At 34.8% G+C, this 24,858-nt stretch overlaps 1 protein-coding gene across 2 annotated transcripts in view; it reads left to right on the top strand.

Moving 5' to 3' along the window:
- LOC145259852 (pyruvate dehydrogenase phosphatase regulatory subunit, mitochondrial-like) overlaps positions 1-24,858 on the top strand; it is a 169,959-nt gene that overhangs the window by 5,778 nt on the left and 139,323 nt on the right. For both annotated transcript variants that reach the window (XM_080117693.1, XM_080117694.1), the window contains one exon: positions 14,377-14,507. In XM_080117693.1, the coding sequence (XP_079973819.1) occupies positions 14,377-14,507 (131 nt within the window). The remainder of the gene's footprint in view (positions 1-14,376; positions 14,508-24,858) is intronic.

Below are 24,858 nucleotides of genomic sequence, written 5' to 3'. Positions count from 1 at the left end.
AAACTGAGTTATTATTTTTATTATTAATTCAGAGGAATCTTTTTTTTTTTTTTTCGCTTATTCTTAATTTTTAAGTAACCTGCTTTATTTGTTAGAGAAAAATAATTAAAGCTAATGTCCTCGTTTACTTGCATTCCCACGAGGGCAAAGTTAGACACAGGGCCAATTTTCCATGTGAGCAAAATCCATCATCCCATACATTATTTGCTTTTTTTTTAATGTATATATATATAAAAGCGAAAATGTGTGTCTGTATGTATGTTCACTTTTTGTTTATGTCCGCGAAAGGCATTTTTGTGGCAGGTTCTCGAGGCCGTCGCTCATTCTTAAAATATATCGCGTCGAAATCATAACATCGATGAGTTAACAACGGGGATCGCCTGTCTATTTAATTTGCCTGACTTAGAAAACTAAATATTCCACATTTTTGGATTGCCGCGTGTGGATTCAGCTTTTTCATATAATAAAAGCGAAACTGATTCAAAGCTAGGTATCATTCGTGGCGCGATCGCCGGGAATGGCCAAAAGCAATCAGCTTTGATTAATGCGGAGTTTCTCCTTATATCAGACAATTGCTATTCAATTTGGAAAATCCCCTTCAAAAGGGAAGCTGGCCCACTCCCCCAATCGTCTTTGGGAAGCCAAAACTGCACCGCATTGAAACAAAGTAAACAAACGCCAAATGACTGCCCCGCAGTAAATAAATAAAACTTCCACGTGATCCTAACGCTCCCGTGATGACCTCATTAAGCAGTCACCTGTCAATCAAACCTTTTTGACTTGACTCACTTTTTAATCGCTCTTACATTGCCATTGTCGCCATAGCACAGGTGTTCAGGCTCAACATATTGGCATCAAGGCTCCGGGTTCGAGCCCACTTGCCAGCTTCCCCCCCTCCTTTTTTTTTTAATTGCTATCGTTAAGTTTCCTTTTTGTTTGGATTTACACCCCCCCCCAAACACCCGGACAACACCGATGTGTGTCTGTCTGTGTGTGTACATTTCCCTACCAAATTACTCTGTCAGTTTTCAGTCTACAGCCTCGCGATTTGACATAAGGAATATTGAGATTTGGGAAAATCTTTTTAATTGGTTTTCGGCAAGAAATTTCGCTGTCAAGGGGTCCAAGTTAAAAAGATTTAACCTTTGCGGTCTCTAGCAAACTATTCAGCAAATTTTGGGTCTAAAAATTTGAAATTTTACATGAAGGGTATTCAGACATGCAGCAAGCTTTTTAGTCGGTTTTTGGGCGAAAATTTAGCTGCCAAAAGGTCAGTTAAAAAAGTTGACCTTTGCAGACTCTACCAAACTCCTCCTCCAATTTTGGGTTTAAATACTTGAAATTTTAGATGTAGGTTACTTGGATATGAGTCAAACTTTTTAATATATATGCACATAAAGTTATGAACATTATATAGGACCCGAGCAAAGCTGGGCTGAACTGCTAATATATATATATATATATATATATATATATATATATATACATATACATATATGGGCATGACTCAGAGGTTAAGGAATGAGAGTTGGGAGTTGAATGTTTTGGTTTCGATTCTAGCTGATGGCACTCACGTTATATATGTATATGCATTTTCAGTTTTCATCTCACTACTATATATTAGGTTCAATATAATAATCAATAGAGCATTATCTCTATGATACTAAATACGTAATCAGCATGAATTAAAAAATCATATTTAAGCATATCTTATGACTGGGAAATGCCGGGTGGCCTGCTAGTATTCTTATAGAATTGTAACATTAAAATGTTTTTGGTGTTAAATTTCCTTTTCCTTAATTTTTGTATTTACAAAACTTTGTTAGTGTTTTAGTTTGTACTTGCTAACTGGTGACCCTTCTATTCTTTCAATGTTTCATTTATTTCCATCTTTATACGCATGCCTGTATATATATATTTCTTTCTTTCTTTGTTATAACTTTTATACTCAACTAGCAGTTCCGCCCGGCTTTGCTCAGGCCCTATGTACTGTTCATAACTTTATGTGCATATGTATATATTAAAAAGTGTGAATATGTACCATAATGCCTTTCTATATAATAGGCTTCCTTAACTACTATAGAGAAAAGTTGGTAGAGACCGCAGACGTCAAATTTTTAACTTTGACCCTAATTTTAACCTCTTAACTTTTATTATTTGGGTTTAAATTAAATTAAAATGTTTGACCAATGTCCAAGTAACCTACATCTAAAATTTCAAGTGTTTAGACCCAAAATTGTTGGAGGAGTTTGGTAGAGTTTGCAAAGATCAACTCTGTAAACTTTGACCTCTCACCAGCTAAATTTTCGCCCAAAAACTGATTAAAAAGCTTGCTGCATGTCTGAATACCCTTCATGTAAAATTTCAAATTTTTAGGCCCAAAATTAGCTGAATAGTTTGCTTGACACTGCAAAGGTAAAATCTTTTGAACTTTGCCCCCTTGGAAGCCAAATTTTCAGCAATAAAACGATTAAAAAGCTTGCCCTTTGTCTGAATACACTTTGTTTAAAATTTCAAATGTTAAGACTAAAAATTGGCTGAGTAATTTGGTAGAGACCGCAGAGGTCAATTTTTTTTAAAACTTTGACCCCAATTATGACCTCTTAGCATTTGTTTTAGGTTCAAATCAAATTATAAAGTTAGATCCATGTCCAAGTACCCTATATCTAAAATTTCAAATGTTTAGACCCAAAATTGGCGGAGGAGTTTGGTAGAGGTCTCAAAGGTAAAATGATTGAACTTTAACCCCTTAACAGCCAATTTTCTGGCCGAAAACTGATTAAAAAGATTTTCCCAAATCTCAATACCTCTTATGTCAAATCTCGAGTCTGTAGACCGAAAATTGACAGTTATTTGGTAGAGAAATATACAGACACACACACAAATTTTCACTTTTATAGATATACTAGCAGGGTTGTCCGGCGTTGCCCGGGTGTTTCTAGGCGTGTGTGTGGTGTTTAATAAAAAAGAACCCGGGGGGGGGGGGTAGGATCGAACCCGAAGCCCTGAGGCGAAGTTTGAAAATAAAATCGCACAGCCAGAATGAGTTAGTGAAAGATGTTTGAATTTATTTAAGTAAGAACGAAATTGAAAGGTGCGTGCCTGGAAGTCGCCGAGCATTATGACGACGACGTAGGTTTGCTTGTTATAAGCGAAGTGAAAAAAGAAAACGTTTTAATTAAGTGTGGGGGGGGGGTAATCAAAACATCGAAAAAAAAACACAAAAAAAACTAACGTAAGGCAAACGATGAAAACAGAAAAACACGTGAAAAATGGCTTAAATAAGCCTTTTTCAATATTAAAATTTAAAAAATCGGTGGGTACCCGGGTGTTTTTGAGTGTGTGGTCGGGGGTGGATAAGCAAAGTAAAAAAACCAAAAGAACAGCAAAACGAACGTTACGTGAAAAATGGCTTAAATAACACTGGTTCAATATTTAAATTAAAAAATCGAAAAAAAAAAAAAAAAGACATATCACACCACGATTCGAACCCAAAACGTTTAGATAACTAACCAACGTGCTAATCAACTAACCTAATGCGACGTACATGAAGTTTGTTAAGGTTTTCAACTATTTAAAGTAAATCAGCTCATGACGTCATCTGGCACATGCGTAGAACCACTCTCGTCATGAGAAGACCGTTTTTGTTGACCCCCCCCCCCCCCCCCGTCGAAAATTATCGATTTCGGGGTGAAAAAAAATGAACGTTTCTGGCCAATTTTTTAATATTTTTCGAGCGAAGGCTGAAGCTTTGATATGATACTGAGTTTGTGAATTTTCGTCGCGTCTGTTGAAAGTTTTTAGCAGACACAAACATACACACATACATACATTTTCGCTTTTATATATATATAGACTAGTGAGGGGTACCCGGCGTTGCCTGGGTGTTTGTAGGTGTGTGTGAAAAAAACCCGATGCCTAAAATGTGAAAAAAGACAGGTGCTGTGAAAAAAAACGAAGCCTTGACGACGTGCAGTTGAAAAATAGTAAAGTGTGAAAAAAAAACAGGTGCGCGTTTTTGATTGACGTGACGGCGATAGCTATTCAGCAGTTACGATTTTGTGCGGGACAGTTTTTAAATAAATAAATAAATAAATCGGTTTGTTTGTTTTTAACTAAGTTCGGGGAAAACCAGCTCCCTGTTTATTAGGGGGAGTGTCTCGTCTCGAAATGAAAGCTACCGTCTGATATGACGAAGTCGACATTGAACAAACGTTACTTAGCTCTCTAGAGACCACTGGCTCTGGGCCAGTGATTAGAGTCGAGTTTCGCTTTTGTTTATACCGAAAACCGAATGTAACGCATGCCGATGCGGGAAATGTGGAATAATTAACGTTTTAAAGTCAATAAAATTAAATAGACAGGCGAACTCCGTGGTTAAGTGTGAGATATTACAATTTATAGATGATATAAACAGTTTTAAGAAGTTGTGAAGCGAGCGAGCGCTTCTCTGAAAGAAGCCTTTTGTGGACATCAAGAAGCGTACATACATACATACATGCATACATACATACATTTTCGCTTTTATATATATAGAAGATAAATTTATAATTGGTGTGGTTCTTGGCTATATCTAAAGATGCTATCGTATCCAAAATGGCCCTTCACCACCAGTGACCATGTCACAATAATACGGTTCTTCATGCTCTTTGCAATGAACATGGCAATTTCATAGAAAGTTTTAACAACCTTTGAAATTGACAATTTAGCTTGCTTCAAGGACTGTCTCAAAGAATAACTCGCGTTTGTCTGTAAAAACAGAAATTTGATTTTTGTGTTTTTGTTTGTTTTTGATAACCTACAAGTTATTGCAAATTGTTAACATTATCTCTTAGTAGAAAATGTAGCACACCTGTGGTTTAAAATGTAAATGGGAATTAAATGTTAACTACTGTAATAAAAAACTAAACGACACGTTGAAGTGTATGAACTATTTCACACGTTGGGTACTCGATTTTTAATAGAAAAAAGAACTTGCATTTGTAATTGCATTTTTTTGGAGTGGCGATGGTTAAGGACAAGTCAAGTAAGGCTAAGTGGTTAAGGGTATGGACTGGCAATGTGGATATGCCAAGTTCGAATCCAGTTTGTTTCACATAAACACTTTCACTTAGAATGTCGGCAACCTTCACGTGGTCCCCCATGTAAGTAGCTGGTGTTTTCATAGAAAAAATTCTAACTAGAAAGATATTGAAGGAAAACATAGAAAGAGATGGAGTTAATTTGTTAAATGTATTGTGTCAATTCATATTGATGTGTGCTTTCCATTCTCCAGCTTGGTCGTTGTCAATGGAATGGCTGTAAGGAGAAATATAAAATGTCCACAGACACAAGTAAACAGTCTGTGGAAAAATAAAAGTAATTTAATTAAAATAAAATAAAAATACTAAAAATAAATGTGGTAAATTAATGTTTTTTTCTTTGTTTTTGATTACCTACGAGTTACTGAAATGTAACACGTCTGTAGTTTAAAATATAAACCAGAATTAAATGTTCTAGGCAGGAGCTGCTTGGCATGCCCCCATCTTGCCCTGATAGAGTTCAAAATCGGTTCTGAAACCTAGTGGGCAATGCTCTTTTCTCTTCCCTGCAACCTTTTTTCCCACAGAAAAGACGTCACGAGCCTGTCTCTACTCTTGCTATTTTCATGGCAAGTGTTCGACTGAACTGTAATTTATGGTCCCCCCCTTGCCAAACTTTCACAAAAAAAACACTCAACTAGTTACAACCACTATATATGATTTTCCCCACTCTCTATCTGTGCCTAAATGTAAAGGAAGATTCCATGAACAAAGCTTTATCTCTCAGAACTGCCCGCCTTTGGAACACTTTAACGCTGGCATGCTTCTCGGTTAAATACAGATCTAATATAAACCAGTTCTTGTTAAGCCGTCCTCATAACTAATCAAATTCTACCCAATTTACACCATAAGTAATTACTACACCACTATCACCTTACATTCGTTAACCCTTCTCCTTTAGTGGCCTTCAGGCCTTGATAAGTGGTGACCCAAAGTAAAAAAACAAAAACAAAAAAAAACTACTGTAATGAAGAACAAAATGAAGGGTTACAAGCTTTGAAGTATGCAAACTGTTTCACATGTTTGTCACTCAATGATTAGTCTAAGAAAGAACTTGTTTGTGGTGCAATATATATATATATATATATATATATATATATTAGTTAGTATTCATTTGCATATGAGGTGAACAATTACTTTTAAGAAGGACGAATTGGAGAAGACAGACAGTTTTTTTTCTTAAGACGATTCCAGTAACGACCTAGTTCCTGTTGATTGGAGTGTAGTTCTGGTTTTGTACAATTCTAGGAGGGCCACACTGTGTCCACACTCCCAGGCTTTGCCTTCTATCTTTGGGAAGGGGTTAGTTTATTGCTAATCACTTGAGACGCCTTGCCAAGAATGCCGACGGGTCTACACAGGCATCTTTTGAAGTCTCAGAAGGCTCCTCTGTTTCAATCCCACTCTGGTTGAATCCCACTTTCTGACCCTAGTGTCACAGTTGTTGCGGTGGGAAAGAACTAAATACTCAGGCAGTTACATTTTTGAAATCTGAAAGAGGTCATTAAAGCTAAGAATTGTCGTTGGTCATTGTGGCGGTGTTGAAGAAGAGTTATCTTAATTCCCTTATGAGATTAGAGTGTTCAAGTTTTTTAAATAGAAAAAAGTAGCAGGCTGAGATCCGAGTGTAGTATCTGTTCTGGTGCTACACTTGAGTTAATTTGTCCTTAGTCCATGTAGGGGAAACCCTTCTATACTAAGACAATTTTTATTTTTGCCTACTGTCCCTTTTTGAGGAGCTGGTTTCCCACACATTAAAAACGACCTTGTGTCACATATTGCTTTTGGTTGGAAGCAAATAAATCTCATTTGAGGGTTGCATTTCATCATTGTTCAAAGTAAGGCAACCTGTTATGCCTTGGGTTACCTCTGTGTCACTCCTTTTGGAGGAATACGAATCTAAATCGTATGTATTCATCAAGATACTTCCAAATTGTATTTCTTTTTTTGTTGTTTGTGGACACTGTAAATATGTGAACAAAATATAAGCCATGCAAAAGGTTATGTCAACGTGCAAGTTTCTTGCATTTCTTTCGTCTCATGTAAATAAAAGATAAAGTATGGATAAGGTTATGTCCTATATATACGTATATACATATATGTGGCACAATCACGTGGACACACCGGTTCTCGCCAGATCATTGAAGTTAAGCAATGTTGAGCCTGACTAGTACCAGATGGGTGACCATTTAAGAAGGCAAGGTAAAATACCAGGTTGAGAAACTGGCATGGTCTATCCTTGTCTCGAGGGTAGATGGGACTCTCTTAAGCCATGGTAGGCACCCCATCTAGTGATGGCGTTACGATAAAAGATACCTTTGATAGCCCTGGCGAAGCATCAAGTCTTCAGCTACGGACAAGATTTGAATTGCGCTACAAACTCGTAATGAGTTCAATCTCTGCTGCGGCGGATGGATGGACATGCTGAAGAGAACAGTTTGAATAACGACAATTGTAAGGTAGAGCTTATCAAAATCTTAGCACAATATGGAAATGGAAACAATTAAGAAGATTGTCAATTTAAAAAGAATATTATACCTGCATTTAAAAGTATATCAGGCCTCTTCACTATATCCTCCCCCTCCCCACCTCCAAAAAACAAAAGAAATGCTATTTTAGAATCGGAATTGGTAATGGAATCAGAAATTTAGAACAGAAAATATTGGGATTGTCTTGGCACTATTGATAATCGACTGATGCCTCCGTTCAGTCTCAAGAGACAATGGACACTCCTGTAATGGTAGCTGCACATGTAATTGTGAGGCAAGGGTTGTACAATCACCAACCACACCTCTCCTGAATCGGCACTGCTTGAGTCCAGTGGCAAGGAAAGGCCCAAGACTGACTGGAATCAATGCTGAGATAAGCGGAGAGCACATACAGCACCTGGAATTCCCGAATGGTTAGCCATTAATAAAAATTATTAAAAAAATATTCAAATTTTCATCCCAAAATACTTTATTCTCAGGCAATTTTTCTGTGCATTGCAAAAAATATACAAATGTTTTGGACAATGTAGATATGTAAACCAAAGATAAGGTATGTGTAGGCAATGTTAAGGCATAAGTTTTTTGTTTTTTTATTTCTTTGGTCTTGTTACGTATTAGTTGTTGGTCAGTTGACAATGCAACTATTTGAACAAAAGATAAGGCATGGATATGCCAATGTCAAAGAGAAAGGTTGGAGTATAAGCTTAATAGTAAAGTTGAGTGAACTTTTCAGATTTTATTTCACACCTTTTTGTTGTATTTATGACTGTACTAGCAGGGCGTCAAGTCGGCGTTGCCCAGTCATAAAATAAGCTTAAATATAATATTTTAATTCATGCAGATTTCGTATTTATTATGGAGTTAATTCTCTACTGATTATTATATTGTACCCACTATATAATAGTGATTTCAAAAGTTATGAATAAGAATATGACTTTGGTGCCATCAGCTAAAATTGAAACCAAAACATATAGCTCTCCAGAATTATTTGTTATCATCTAAGCTTAGTCCATATGCGGATAAAAACTTTAAAAAATAGCATTGTTAAACGTTTAAATGCATATTTCCGCATGCATAGAAGTAACAAGTTTACTCGATTTACACCTGCCAAGTTCCAATTTAAAAAAAAAAAAAAATTGATCCCTTAGCAGCTATTTTTACTGGCTAAAACCCAAATCGAAATTGGTCCAAAGGTCCAAATCTCCTATATATTAAGCTTAAAGGCTGTAGATCAAAATTGACAAGAGTTTGGTAGAGACCGTTCCACACACACACAGAGACAAGTTCACACATAGACTGGTGCTACCAGATCAGGCTGGCTGAAGATATTGGCTTCCTAAGATAAAATGTGCCTTACATTGATGTTTTTTTTGTTTTTCTATCCCCTTTTGCAAAACTTAATTATGTTCTACAAAACCAAAAACCAAAACAACAGCTCCACCTTTTCTCCCTTTTTCCCTTTTCCTTTTTTTTTTTTTTTTTTTTTTTTTTACAAGAGTCACCACTTATCAAGACCCGGAGGCCACTCAAGGATAAGGGTTAATAAGCGTACAGTGGTCAATGGAACAATGTCATAATTGTTGGTAATGGAAATTTGGTAAATTGGATTACTTAAGGGGAACGGCTCATCAAGAACTTGTTTACATTGGACTTGAAGACGGCCATATTATAGTCAGCTGGAAAGCAGTCAAAAGGAAGAGTTCCACAGGTGTGTAGTTCTAAGAAAGAAACTTTGTTCATGGAATCTACGATTAGGTTTAGGCACAGATAAAGAATGGGGGAAATTATTGATAGTGTTTTCAGCTAGACGAGTGTTTCTCGTGAAAGTTTGGCGGGGGGGGCATAGATTGGAGTTCAGATAAGCACTTGCCATGAAAATAACGATAAAACAGAGACAGGCTCGTAACATCTCTTATGTGAGAAAGAGGTTGCAGGGAAGAAGAAAGGGATTCCCCCACTAGACTACGAAGTCTGTTTTGAACTCTGTCAAGGCAGGATAAAATCTTTCTAGCAGCTCCTGGCCAGATGTGGCAACAGTACTCCATCCTTGGGTCTTGGATATGACCTTAAACTATATCCGATAGTGAGGCCCCAGCTTGCGGGCTTTGGAGAGTGTGAAGCCACACTTTGCCATTGCTCCCAGGTCCACTCTGACCCGGAGTGGTAGTACCTGTTAGGGTCCCAACTATGGGTTAAATAGAAACTGACTTGAAAAAAACAAATACATTCTATTAAAACATTTTTCTTCAAAGTCACTAGATTTGGCATTAAATAACCTGAAAAGGGTTGATATTCCATAAAACAAAAACAGCCAACAAATTGCCCTTCGGGACAAGATCACAGTGTAGTATCTGTTCTTCAGATGCTCCACTTTAATTTCTTGTTCTCAGTGGAGGAGAAGTCCTTCACGACTGAGACAATTTTAATTTTTGTTCCTTTTCTCCACATTAAAAAACGACCCTGGTGTCTAACCCTGTCCCGTGGGGAGGCATTGTAAATAGGAACAACTCCATCCATGGCTGTATAGGTAGGGAATTGCATCAGCAGTGAGATATCTACTGGATCTACTTTTCCTCTTTCTCCTTTCTCCACTGGTTTCCTAACATAAAAATGCACTAAACATTAATACTGTAACCCTTTTCCCATTGCAAAACTCATTCATGTTCTGTAGAGCAAGGAACAAAAACGATAAAATCCACTATAAAACAACCAAACCAGACACTACAAACTAGCGATTGAAAATACAAAGAGCTTGAAGAATAAAAACCTACAAAATAACTGGATGCAACATGAATAATGCAAAGAAGTTGATTTACTATACGGGACTCGGCATTAAATAACCCGAAAAGGTTTGATATGCCATCAAAAAAAACCCAACCAAACGATAAACATATCGAGACTTTTTATCTGCTATGGATTTCACGACTGTGCCTCTACTTTTCTTCATTAAACCCGACTTCACCTTGGAATATCCTTCGGTCTCTTTTAAATTTATATGTAGACTTTAGTTTTCAATCTATGTGCTAAACAGCAAATTTATGGTACACCTATAAATATAATTTTGCTTACTACATTTTCTCTGATGATATGAGGCATTTATTGAAACTCCATGGAATAAGAAAAAAAAAATTTAAATCTTTATATTTCTTTGTCAAATAATAAACTTGTAAATTTTTAATTTACAGAATTTAATTCCAAATTTGCGTGGGTATGTGTGTGCATGTATATATATATATATATATATATATATATATATATATATATAATTTAAAGGAGATTAGAATAATAGTCTAAAGAGCTAAGTGTATTTTAATGTAATAGTGAAATTACTAGTTTAATTAAAATACAGGAAATGCTCGTTGTAATTTAGATATATAATAAGCTCGATAGTTAAATGTCTTAGAGCTAATTCAATATTAAGTAATGTGATTTATAATTTAAAAGTTCAAAAAAAAAATTTTTAAATTTAAAAATCAAATTTTAATTAAATTAAAAATCAGTTTCATAAGAAGGAACAACAACAAAGTCAATTATCTGACTTTGTTGTTGTTCCTTCTTATGAAACTGATTTTTAATTTAATTAAAATTTGATTTTTAAATTTAAAAAATTTTTTTTTTTTAATTTTTAAATTATAAATCACATTACTTAATATATATATACATATATATATATTCCTCAATGATCGTGATGATGGGTACAATTAAATGAATGTAAACAATGAATATATATATATTTTACTAGCAACCCCCCCCCGGCATTACCTAGTCATAAAATGTGCTTAAATATGATATTTTGATTAATGCATATTTCATATTTATTATTATATTATATTGGACTCAAGATATAGTAATGATTTAAAAAGTTAAAAAAATAAATATTTGTGCGCCACCACTGAGAATCGAAACCAAAACGTTTAGCTTACGGATTATTTTTTCCTTTGAACTATGACTGTGCTGTGAAGTTATGTTTCCTGCAAACTTAAAAATTAAAACCTAAAGCTATTACGTCACGCATGCATATTCTTCATGCCGTCGTTCGATCTTCATCTGGCAAATTTCATTTTTTTAATCTTCACACTGTTGCATCGGTTTTCCCTGGCTAAAACCCAAATATAAAGTTTCACATGAGTTCGAATACCTTATATATTAAGTTTCATATCTGTAGACCAAAAACCGAAGGAGGAGTTTGGTAGGCAAAGTTTTTTAAACAAAAATATATACGCTTACGTAAATATATATAGAAAAGGTTTTGTGTTCACTATAATCTGTTTACACAAATATAAATCATGTAGCAAATTAGATCTTTTGTCGATAAATGCAATTCCACGACCCAAATATAACAAGTTTTTTAATATGAATATCAATACACAAAAAACTCAACTTTATAGGAGTGTGTGTGTGTGTGTGTATATATATATATATATATATATGGTAGGTAATTTGATAGTGCATATAAGCTTTTCAGATTTCACTGTTTACCCCAGAACAAGTTCTACAGGGTGGAACGATAAAAGTGTCGCCCTAAAGAAAACAACACTACAGCTTTATTTTAAAACTTTTATTGAAAAAAATCAATTCAGGTACCTTGATTATGTAGTACAGCTGACATCTATTCAATGTAGCCGCATTCAGCATCGGTCATCGCCTTGATACAGATCTGGAACTGGGAGCATGCCTTTTCCACAAGCACCGGCGGGAACTTGGCGAATACTCGGCAGATGGCTGTGATCAGGCTAGCTTTGGTTTTGTGAGAGGCCATGTTATTGATATTCTCTATGTATGACCAAATGAAGTAGTCCAGCGGGTTCAGGGTGAGGAAGGTGGGGGAGGGGGGGGGGGCAGTGAGAGAAGGGTACTACAGTCATAGTACTCCTTCTGAAGCCAAGCCTGGGTCTCTTTGGACTTGTAGGCCAGCACTGAGTCCTGCTGCCACACCCAGGGTCTGTCTGAAACCACATCAAAGACCATAACCATGGCCAGAAACTTTGTTTTCAACACCTTGTGTATGTCCTTGTTCTTTGTGACAATCCAGAACTTGGATCAGCAGAGAGCATGTGTTGTACAGTGGCCCATCTCCGATCTAGCTCATTGAACATTGTGCCACTTTCAGACATGATAGAAGGCTTCTATCACTCTTGGGATTTGTACACAACTGGCCAATTAGTAGATGGTCTGCAACAAAAAAAAGAAAACCGTTTTCATCAAACGGAAATGGAATCATGTCGTCTTTTCTAGGGTGACAATTTTATCGTTCCATCCTGTATATATATTTCCTTATATATATAGACCCGGAGGCCACTCAAGGATAAGGGTTAATAAGCGTACAGTGGTCAATGGAACAATGTCATAATTGTTGGTAATGGAAATTTGGTAAATTGGATTACTTAAGGGGAATATATTATGCATATATTTGATACATCTACACATCTTATCAAAAATAAAAAAATAATACCTGAACGTCTTTGTTGTGGTAAAGCACCAATTCTTTTCTAAAACTAAGCAAAACATTCAGATATCTCCCATGAGAAAAGAGTTAGACACAAGGTCTATTTTGAATGTAGGGAAAAATGAACCCCCAACCCCACCCCACCCGAAGACAAAAAAAAAATAAATTACCTCAATCTAGAAGTATTCCTTCTTCATTAACTGAGGACAGAACAGATGAAGTATAGTATTCAGCTAATGTTTTCATTAGCCAATGGCTGGACTTTTCTCTGTTTGAGTGTTTCACCACACTATAGATGAGCTTATTGTAGCACGTGCATGATTAAAATCCTTATTTTTTTTTATATATATATATTATGTTACTCGGTTGTATTTTTAGTATTGTGGACATGTTCATTTTAAAGCAGCAGCAGCAGCCATAACTGCTGGCCACTGTTAATCTGTATAATATTGATAATCTCTGGCCATGTATATGTATTTGAAAACAGCATCAATCCTAGTAGTAAGAGAAAATAAGAAGTAAAAAAAGAAAAGGAAGATAAGAAAAAATGTAATCAGGAAGTGGGTGATCATTTTATATTAAATTTATATAGTAAAATGAACACACTCAAATACATATATATATATTAGATATTTCCAAGGTGTTGTGTAATCAAATGAAAAATAAATACAGTCTAAAAAGTTGTAACTAACTGATTTCTATATAATATTGTTTGTCCATACTTCGTGATAACTGTTGGGTTATGCTGAACGTAGTCATTTTTTTATGCCTCGTTCACTGTGCACTCATGGGGAACCACGCATGTTTCACTTTTCTTTTCTTTTTTTTTTTTTAATTTTTTTTTTTACCTTACGCCAATCTTTCACGAAAAACACCCGTCTAGCTGAATCCACTGTGAAAAATTTCCCCCACTCTATATCTGTGCCTAAATCAAAACACGGATTCCATGAACAAAGCTTCTTTCTTAGAACTGCACGCCTGTGGAACTCTGTTCCGTCTGCCTGCTTCCCACCGGACTACAACTTGGATGTCTTCAAGTCCAATGTTAACAAATTCCTAATGAATCGCCCCCTTAAGTAAACATTTCATCAAATCTCCACACTAACGTAATGTACTTGCAATAACCCTTATCCCTGAGTGGCTTCCAGGCCTTGATAAGTGGTGATCACTGTAAAAAAAAAAAAAAAAATTATCATTGGAGAAAAGCGTAGACAAGTTAAGAAAGGTGGTATATTCCAATGTACATATCTTAGTAACAAGGTAATCTCTATATATACATAAGAGACTTTGTTGCAAACATATCAAAACTTGGTATATCTATCTTGCCCAGATTCATTAATAACGTGTCTTTTTTTTTCAGACTTGGTTGTGGTACCAGTTGGCATGCAGCTGGCCTTGTCGGACAAATAAGGAGCCAGAAAGTCCATTCAGATATTTGCAGATACAGCCGAAACCTTTACAAAAGTTTTGAAGACCAAGGCTTCCATGTTGGTGTGTATGCTTTTTGAAAAAAATTAATTTCATTCATAAATACTAGACTACTTTTAGCCAATTAAAAACGGGCAAAAGTTATAGCCTGTTGACTTAGAATGAGTACTTTATGCCAAATTTCTAGAGTAAATGTGGTATTGTTTATCCCTAACTGTGCATCAAACGGATACCATAATACTTAGTCCATTGCACCTTATCATAGAAAAGGTCCAAACAAAATTTCAGTAAGATTGGCTCTGTAGTTTCTGAAAAATTGTTGAACGGACAGACAGACGAAGATGAATATAATATAGAAACTCCTGTTTATTAATTTAATTTATTGCGGACTATTATCCTCATCTTTTTTTATTGTTGTTATTGTTTCACAACGTTTCGGCTAACTATTCCTCTGGCCTTCGTCAGGTGGTAACTGTGACGGGATAGGAACTCCAAATCTCCCAACTGCATCCTCAGCAATCACTGCCATCCATAGTTGGTGTCGTCTCCACATTTTGGCTAAGTAAGCCTCTGGCCGGCTTTTGGGTAAGATTGAAACTATTATGTTCAGACAATACCATAGAGATTCAACGTCTCTATCCACTGTGCCACTGGGCCCTGAAGGGCAATCAAGGTTAGATTTTTTGGTCTTATAAATCCACATTTATTTTTAATCTGATCTTCCATGGTCAGCTCCGTACCGAATGGTATATATATTATTTAATTGGAATTCATTATTGAGATGATTATTATTTATTAATTTCTTTTATTGCGGACTATTATCCTCATCTTTTTAGGAGATTCTGAGTTCCTATCCCCTCGCAGTTACCATCTGACGAAGGCCAGAGGAATAGTTGGCTGAAACGTTGTGGAAAAAAAAAAAAAGATAAGGATTATAGACCACAATAAAATAAATTAATAAATAATACTCATCTTAATAATGAATTCCAATTAAATAATATAGAAACTCATGCTGTTAGAAACAGCAGTGGCAATGAATGTTGCTTTTATGGATTGAAACTCTACTGAGCAAATGGTCAAATTAGCACTTTGATTCAATCACAACACAAAAACTATTTACTTCCAAATCTTGCGTATAATATAAAAACCCAGACACAGCAGGGTTTTTCTTTTCTGTATTTTTTGCTTTCACAGAAGGCAAATGTACACGCACCACACAATCCAGCCAAGGTCCGTTGTGGCTGAAATGCATGCAGCAAGCAACATGCGCATGACTCAGTAGTGAAAATAACCCCCACAAAATTACAGGGTGACCCCCTCCAATGCCCCTTCAACTTTTGCTGGACCTCATTTTTAAAATTTTCTGCAAACCTTAAATAAAACTTTGACTATAACTGCTGTATTCAGAAAAAGAAAATATAAACATCTTTAGATTCTTTGTCTTTACTCTAACTCTAGCACGTATGTCCAAGATGATCTCGTTTTGGCTCAAATGTGTTCAAATATCTTTATAAACTGACCAAGCTTTAGCTTTGGCTTCCTTCTTACTGGTTACCTTCAGTTCCGTTACGGTCCTAGGTCTCTATAAATATTTCTGTCTTTAAAGTAGCCCCAGAGAAAGAAGAGTTTTTAAGGTGTGAGTTTAATTGTAGTCAGCAAGCAGCACACGCATACATGGCAAGAGGCATTCATGAACCACTGTATGCTTAGCAACTACACATACACATGGCTCCACAAACACACATACACTCTCTCACTAGCAAAACCGGCGCAAATTTTCATATCTATACCTATCCCATTGATACTCACATGTAAATGTGTACGGCACCAGCCAAAATGAGCAGGTCTACTCAATTCCTGCTCAATCATTAAATAACACTTTAACTCTGAACATTGAGCTGAGTCTGTACTAAATTGGATAACTATATGGGAATACCAGGTACTCTATGTGCTTTCCAATTATTTTGGCATTGTTTCTGGTTTCCTGGACTTGTCCTTGCCACTGGAATTGGGCTTTACTGACTTGGGAGAGGTGTAGTTGAAGATTTCACAACCATTTGTTTCACAATTACACATGCAATTACAAGGGGTAATGATTGTCTCTTGAGACTGAACATAGACCATGAAACTTACATGGTGCCAGCTGAAGTGAACGTGTCTATTCAATTCCTTTTTAAATGCTAAATGACACTTGGAACATTACTTGGACCCTTTGAATCATATATTGCCAACATTTTGTTAAATTGGTTTAAAAAGTTGTGTGTACAAAATTAATATATTTTTATCCATTTAACTTGGATATACTATATCCCGGATAAATAATTTGGACCATTTTTTTTTTTTTTTTTAAGGTGGCAATATAAGGGAGATAACTTGTTTCAACTTATTTTCAGATTTTTATTTTTAACAATTGTCTTTTCTTTTTTTTTTTTAATTTGTCATTATCACAGAACTATTAGTGCCAGTAAGCATATATATTTCTCCAAAACTACAGGTAGACCTCTCATCTTGCTCGCCTCCCATCAACTTTTGCTGGATCACATTTCTTAATTTTCAGCAAATATTTTAGAAAACTTTGGTTATTTTAATTATCTCCTATCCATGAGGTTAGACGTGAGGTCAGGTGTTGGTTTGAGAAAAGTGTTACTATGGAACAAACTGGATTTGAACCCAGGACACTTGGGTTTTCAGCCCATGCCATTAACCACCTAGCCACTTGTATTCATCATAACAAAACAGCATCTTTGGATTCTTCGTCTTTATTCTAGAACATATGTCTGGGATGACCTATTTGGCTTAAATGTGTCGAGACATTCTTATAAACTGACCTAGCTATGGTTCTGGCCTTTCTTGATGGCTACTTTCAGTTCCATTATGGTCCTGGATCTCTATGCATAGCGCTGTCTTTAAAGTAACTGCGGAGAAAGAAATCCGGAGTGCTAAAGGTCTAGGTTGCATTGTGCCCACTCAAAATAAATCTTGAAACTGATTGTATATCTTCCAATATCCTCTTTCAGAAAATTTTGGAAAAGGTTTGAGATGTGTAAACTTGTTTCATATTGCTATACATGGCACTTGACAATTAGCAATGGATACAGGGTCTGCAGTTCATTCTTGTGCATGGCGTTCCTAACTCTCCTAAACTATTGTTCTCACACTAATGATAAAGTCAGCTGTACAAATTTTTAAACATCTTAAATGACTTGGACGATTTTCACTGACTGCAGTGAGGTTCTCCCATGTCCCAAAGATCTTGAAGTGATTCACCCAGTGGTAATCGTAAATATTGACAATGTAAACAGTTTCTTAAAAAATTGAATTAAAATTAGTGTTTAGGCAACTATCTCCCTTGCTACATAATATCTGGCTCTATGCCAGCTAGCAATTACATCAAACAGTGTTAATCTTGACAAAGTTTGAAATAAGTGTAGATCAAAGTGACACAAAGTTTGGGAAATAAATGAGTTCCCATGAAAGATAAAACAGGAATATATGTGATGTCAGATAGATCAAAATAGAGTAAAAACTAAGACGTCAGAACATAATGCATGACATCACAGATATCAGATTGAGAGAAACAAGGATTTTGCTCAATCTGTCTATAGAAGTCACAAGAGACACATTGCAAATAATGCTGTAAAAATTGAAAGGAAAACTTTGATAATTGCCAAGAGCGAAATGCCCCCGAAGATTTCTTTGCTGTGTTCACTAATTTATCTTTTATAAGATATTTAACTAATTAGTTAAGAAGATACTAGACTCTTATCTATGAGCCCACATGTAAAAAATTTAAATAAAGAAAATATTACAAATGTTTTTGTATGGTTCTTAAAGTGGTCCACCCAGTTCTGACGGCTTCTTTTGAAGGGAAATTTTTCACTTTTGAATTGATGCATGAAAGTGTTTTGCACTTGAATAAGTCTTGTTGTAATGTTTGTCACAGATTGCGATCTAGTTGTGTTCACGGGTGTAGCTTGTGTCATCTGCGAAATGAAAGTGATCGATGAACTAATGAAAAATATAAGTGTCTTGGGAATCAACCTATATTCATAAATAATGCCAGTAGTTAAAATATTGCTCAAAGATGTGGCATAATGCCTGAAAATCTAATATAGAAAAATCCAGCATCATCATCTAATTTACATGTCCATACATACCACAAACATGTATGTAAATTAGATAGCAAAATAAGTCTCTTTACTTCTATATAAGTATAATAAAAAATATTAACTTTTTTATTATCTACTAGAATTCTGGTGAAAGAACTGACCCGTTAAATTATCACCCCATTAGCCTCCTCCCGCTTTTTGCCAAAATATTTGAGTCCATAATTAATCAAGCTCTAGTCCATCACCTTACAGCTGCTAAACTTTTTACCAAACAACAATATGGATTTAGGCAAGCCCGTTCCACAGCTCCTAACTGTAATCTCTGGACGTATATGCTATACACTGGACAAAGCAGGGGATTATAGAGCGGTAGCCCTAAATATATATACGGCTTTGTCATAATGATCTTCTCAGGAAATCCAGATCATACACTATCACTGGAAGGATACTTAACATAATTAAATCCTTCTTAAATAAAAGAAGAATCCAGGTTGTCCTCAACAGTCATGCATCTAAACGATATGATATAAATGCGGGTGTACCTCAGAGGTCTATCCATCGAGAACATCACCAACATAACCTCCCACAGCACGAAAGCCAGCCATCTGTTGAGTATTCACTGAGCTCCCACCAGCGCTCGTGGAAAAGGCATGCTCTCTGTTGTGGACCCATAATGAGGCGGTGATTGAGGATGAAGGCGGCTACATTGAATATATGTCAGCTCTACTACATAATCAAGTTATCGGAATTGATTTTTTTCAGTAAAAGTTTTTAAAATAAGTCTGTAGTGTTGTTTTCTTTAGGGCGACAAATTTATCATTCCACTCTGTATATCTATAAAAGTGAGAATATGTGTGTGTGGGGAGGGACACTTCTCAACCTATATACTCAACGAATTTTCGATCTACAGACTTGAAATTTGGTATATAGGGTATTCAGACATGTGGAAAACTTTAATCTGTGTTCATCCGGAAAAAGGGGCTGCTAAGGAGTAAAAATTGAAAAATTGGTATTTGGGTGTCATCGGATTTTTATCTGTTTGTCAACTGTTTAATAAATGTGCATGTGTGAATCCTTTACCTGACAGATTACCTATGTTAAGGATAAGTAGCTTTGAACACACTTTTTAAAGATTGTGTCAGGCTGGCCCAATGGTTATCATACTTGACTCACTGTATTTAGATTTTAGTTTTGATCTCAGCTCGAGTATATTTTTTTTTTACTTACAAGAAGTGAACTGTTTAAAAAAAACATACTCGCATGCACATATCTCGGTTTCTTTCCTTTTATTAAAATTTTTTACTTCATTTTTTAAAGGAATTTAGCATTACGTTTAATGCCTATGGTATTTATATATATATATATATTTTCCATGTTCTAGAACCTAACTTTATAGGCATATAGATAGATAAATATATGTGTGTGCATATATATATATATATATATATATATATATATGCGGCATAATTGTGTTGACACTGGTTCTCATCAGATCACAGAGTTAAGCAACGTCAAGCCTGGTTAGTAAATACCAGATGGGTGACTATTTCGGAATTCTAAGCACTGTATGTGCTCTCTGCTTATCTCAGCATTTGTTTCCAGTCATCCTGTACATACACTTCACTTGCCACTGGTATTCAACAATGTCGACTCAGGAGAGGTGTGGTTGGAGATTGCGTATATCCTGCCACAAATATTTCATGCGCAGATCCCCATACATCGGTATCCATAGTCTGTCAAAGACTGAAGGAGCCTGCACGTATATATATATATATAATTTTTTTACTATAATAATTAAATACCTACAGACACTAGTGTTTCATCCTTTCGGGATTCTTCAGTGCAGGGTGTCACGATTACTACCAGTCGAATGATTCGAACCCCGCGACACGAGACATCTCTGGCTCGATTAGCGGAGGCCGTATCCATTCGGCTACCATTAACCGTGTGAAATAGCGTTGAATTTTAAACATTTTAATTTAAATGTTCATTACGTCAGACAGACAGTGATCAAATCGTTATACGATGATCTATGCATAAGAGCTAAATTGACCGACTTTTAATTCAACTGAAAGTGCTCAACGATAAGAAACGAATTTCTTAAAGGGGCTGTCATAATTATTTTTTTACTATAATAATTAAATACCTACAGACACTAGTGTTTCATCCTTTCGGGATTCTTAATTGAATAATTAATACTCAGTTTTCAAATGAATATGCAAATTAGTTTACCTTCATGTAGTTGCTCGCATATTCATGACTGAGTATATTAAGAAGTTTGTTTTAATTTTAAATAGAAAAAGTAGGCTTTTAATATCGATGTCAGAGTGAGAAAAAAAACCCTAACTTTATCAGCATATATATATATATGGGATGATTAATAGGAATTGGAATCGGAAAAAATCAGAACATTTGAGCGTATTGGAATTGGAAAAATTGATGCCTATTTTCCGATGCCAAAACGATTCTTATAATTGTCTTTATTTATTTGATTTTGTTTAAACCCAACCCTTCCATTGCTGGTAATAATGATACAAATAATATATGTTTATTGATTTTAAAATACCAGTAAAGCTAAAATCGATACATCATCCTCCACAAGTGTGTTTTGATGTTTAGTAAAATATCTGCATTTTTAACATGTGTGTTTTTATGAAAATCAGGGGAGATAACAATCATATAGTTAAATAATTAGAGATTTATAAAGAATCAGTAATTTAGCACGGAATCGGTAATTGTATTGGAATCGGGGAAAAATATTGGAATCGTCCCGTCACTAATATATATATATATATGTGTGTGTGTGTATATATATATATATATATATATATATATATATATATATATATATATATATATATATATATATATACACACACACATACATATGAAGTTTATTTATACAAACATTGATGGCTACATATGTGCATACATGTTTCTGTAATCACCTGCGTTGGGGGATTACATCTTCAGGCCAAGAATTATCGTCGAGAACCTCAACAATAATTCTTGGCCTGAAGGCGTCATCTGTTTACTCATTGAGCACTCTTTGGAGACGCATGTTGTTTCATTGGATGTACTTCTAGGAAACTAAACTCTACTGGCTAAATATATATATATATACATATGTCAGTCAGAGCAAGAAAAATACTTTATAGGTACATAGATTAATCATGGAAATTTGGTATCGGTCTGTCTAAAGCTGAACCTATACTCTTACTATCTTTTTAATGCTTAATTCGGTTTACTATTCTATTTCAGACTAATATATTATTTTTCAGTACGATCTTGGTGTAGTATCTGTTCTATTATTATAAGACCATCCTCTGAGGCATTACCTTCTCCTCAACCCTTGTAAATAACATGGTATAGCCATCGTATATTTTGATGTATTATTTTCTCTTTATCTAAAAAAGAAGCATATTTTCAACACCCGAAGAAGGTCGTAGGTTGCAGCGACAGAAACGTTGTGCTAATAACACCCAAGATGAGAATAATAGTCCGATTAATCAACATAACACAAGCATTCACATCTCATCTCAAAAAATAAACTTTTTGTATATGGTTAAGTATCATGGATCATGTTATATAATTTTTTATCACACTATCTAAAGCAATATCGAATATTGCTTTCTGTACTATATTCATGTTAAAATGTTCATATCATGACAAACCAAGTTCTTATTTACTTGCCTCCCCACAAGGGGAGATTTGACACAAGATCGGTTTTTAATGTTAGGAAAATCCAGCTCCCCAAAAGTTGTTTCAGTAAAGAATTTCTTCACTGACCAAGGACAGAAAAGATTAAAGATTAAGTTTAGTTTTAGAACAGATACTACAAGAGTATTTTTCATTATTATTGTTGGTTGTTGTATGCTTGGCATGGACAGACTTTTTTGAATTCAACCTTTAAAACAAATTAAACTAATGTAATTTAGTTTACTATTAAATTTCGGTTTTATGTGTGTCTTAATAGCCTGAAGTTAAACAGAAAGAAAACGTATAAGGCACACTTAAATATTATCTTTTTTTTCTTTTTGGAATTAAAAAATGTGCGATTTAGGCATCTAAGCTTGTAAATCATAGGCTGTCAGTTGATTTGCAAACAAAAAAACTCAATACAGAGCAGAACAAAAGTGTTGCCCTAAAGAAAACAACACTACAGCTTTATTTTAAAACTTTAATTAAAAAAAATATATATATTCAGGTAACTTGATTACGTAGTAGAGCTGACATCTATTCAATGCAGCCATCTTCAGTCTCAATCACCACTGGTCCAGAACTGGGAACATGCTTTTTCCACAAGCACCAGCGGGAGCTCAGTGAATACTCGGCAGATGACAGCGATCAGGCTGGCTTTGGTGTTGTGGGAGGTCATATTAGTGAAGTTTTCGACATATGACCAAATGAAGTAGTCCAGCGAGGGCAGATCGGGGAGAAGTGAAGCCAGTGAGAGAAGGATACAAAGTCGTAGCACTCCTTTTGAAGCCAAGCCTGGGTTTCTTTGGATTTGTAGGCCGGCACTGAGTCCTGCTGCCATACCCAGGGTCTGACAGCAGCCACCTGATTGCACCAGGGCATCACCACACTCTTCAGCACATCCAGGTACACTTTGGTGTTGACTTTTAAGCTGATGTCAAAGATGTGAGGTGGCATGATATGGCCCTCACTTGAAACGACACCAAAGACCATAACGGTGGCTAGAAACTTTGTTTTCCTCACCTTGGACATATCCCTGTTATTCGTGGCAATCCAGCGATGCATTTTGAGGGTGCTGGAAATGGTCTTGTTGTTATAACTTGGATCAGTAGAGAGCATGAGTTGTATAGTGGCGCATCTCCGATCTCGCTCATTGAACATTGTCATTTTTATACATGACATAAGGCTCTTATTGCTCTTGGGATTTGTACACAACTGGTCAACTAGTAGATGGTCTGCAACAAAAAAATGAAAACTGGTTTTCATCAAATGGAAATGGAATCATGTTGTCTTTTCTATGGTGACAATTTTATTATTTCACTCTGTACTTGAAAAATCTTTTTAAAATAGTATATTTCTCATACAGATCAGTTTTGAAATAAATTAGTAGAATTTAAAAATAAAATACTAAATAAATTTTGTAGTAGTGCTTGAGGGTTAGTTAGAAATTAATAAAACCATCTTTGATTTTCTGAGCTGTTTCAGACAATATAGTTTTGTTCTCAATTTACAACAAATTTTGCCTGATCTTAACTCTGTTTAACCTTGGAATTTTATTCCAATTTTGATTAGAATCATGATTTTGATTCTAAATACATATCTAAAATGGAAAGGCAAACTGAAATTCAGGGAATCTTAACTACAAGAGCACATTAATTCAACTTAATTCAAAATTGTCAAATTTAATGGGTTTTTTTTTTAATTTTTGATTCCTTAGCAGCTCTTTTTACCAGTTAAAAGCCATATTGAATGAATTTGTTCCATATATCCAAGTTCCATATCTATCAAGTTTCAAGTCTGTAGATCAAAAATGGGCAGAGGAGTTTGATAGGCTGTTTTTCAGACAGGCAAGATATAGTGCCTAAGTTATCACATTTTGACAAATTACATCCATACATATTTTATTGCCAATAACAAGGTACAACAATACCAAGTAAAAATTGTCTAACCAGAACAAATGTTTGATTTGTCAGATTAAAGACTAATTATTAATATATTTATTAATACAATATCAATTATTAATATTATATTTATTGATACAATATTAATTATTAATATTATATTTATTAATACAATATTAATTATTAATATTATATTTATTAATACAATATTATTAATATTATATTTATTAATACTATATTTATTAATACTATATTATTAATATTATATTTATTAATACTATATTTTTAATATTATATTTATTAATACAATATTTATTAATACAATATTATTATTATATTTATTAGTACAATATTATTATTATATTTATTAATATAATATTTATAGAAAATAAAATTCTTTTTTGCATCTCAGCGTGTTTTAAAACAGCTTGTCTGTTTATATTTTTTATTTTTAAAACATTTTTTTCAATTAAAAATTTAAAAATGTCAAATTTAGGCTGCATAACTTTGTAAATCAGAGGCTGTCAATCAATTTGCAAACAGAAATTAAATGTTTAAAAAGTCTCTTTGAAATAGTGGATTTCTCATACGTAAAATTTAGAATTAAAATGTTTCTAAATTTTTTGATTCACTCCTTTAACATCTGGTGCGACCAAATCAGGCTGTCTGAAGGTAGTGGCTTCAGACAGCCTGGTTCCAGGTTTA

The sequence above is a fragment of the Euprymna scolopes genome, chromosome 35 (genome assembly GCF_053919585.1).
Source record: "Euprymna scolopes isolate OS-2025 chromosome 35, ASM5391958v1, whole genome shotgun sequence".
Classification (NCBI taxonomy): Eukaryota; Metazoa; Mollusca; class Cephalopoda; order Sepiida; family Sepiolidae; genus Euprymna; species Euprymna scolopes.
Note: the sequence above shows the minus strand (reverse complement) of the source record. Positions and strands in the feature narration are given on the sequence as shown.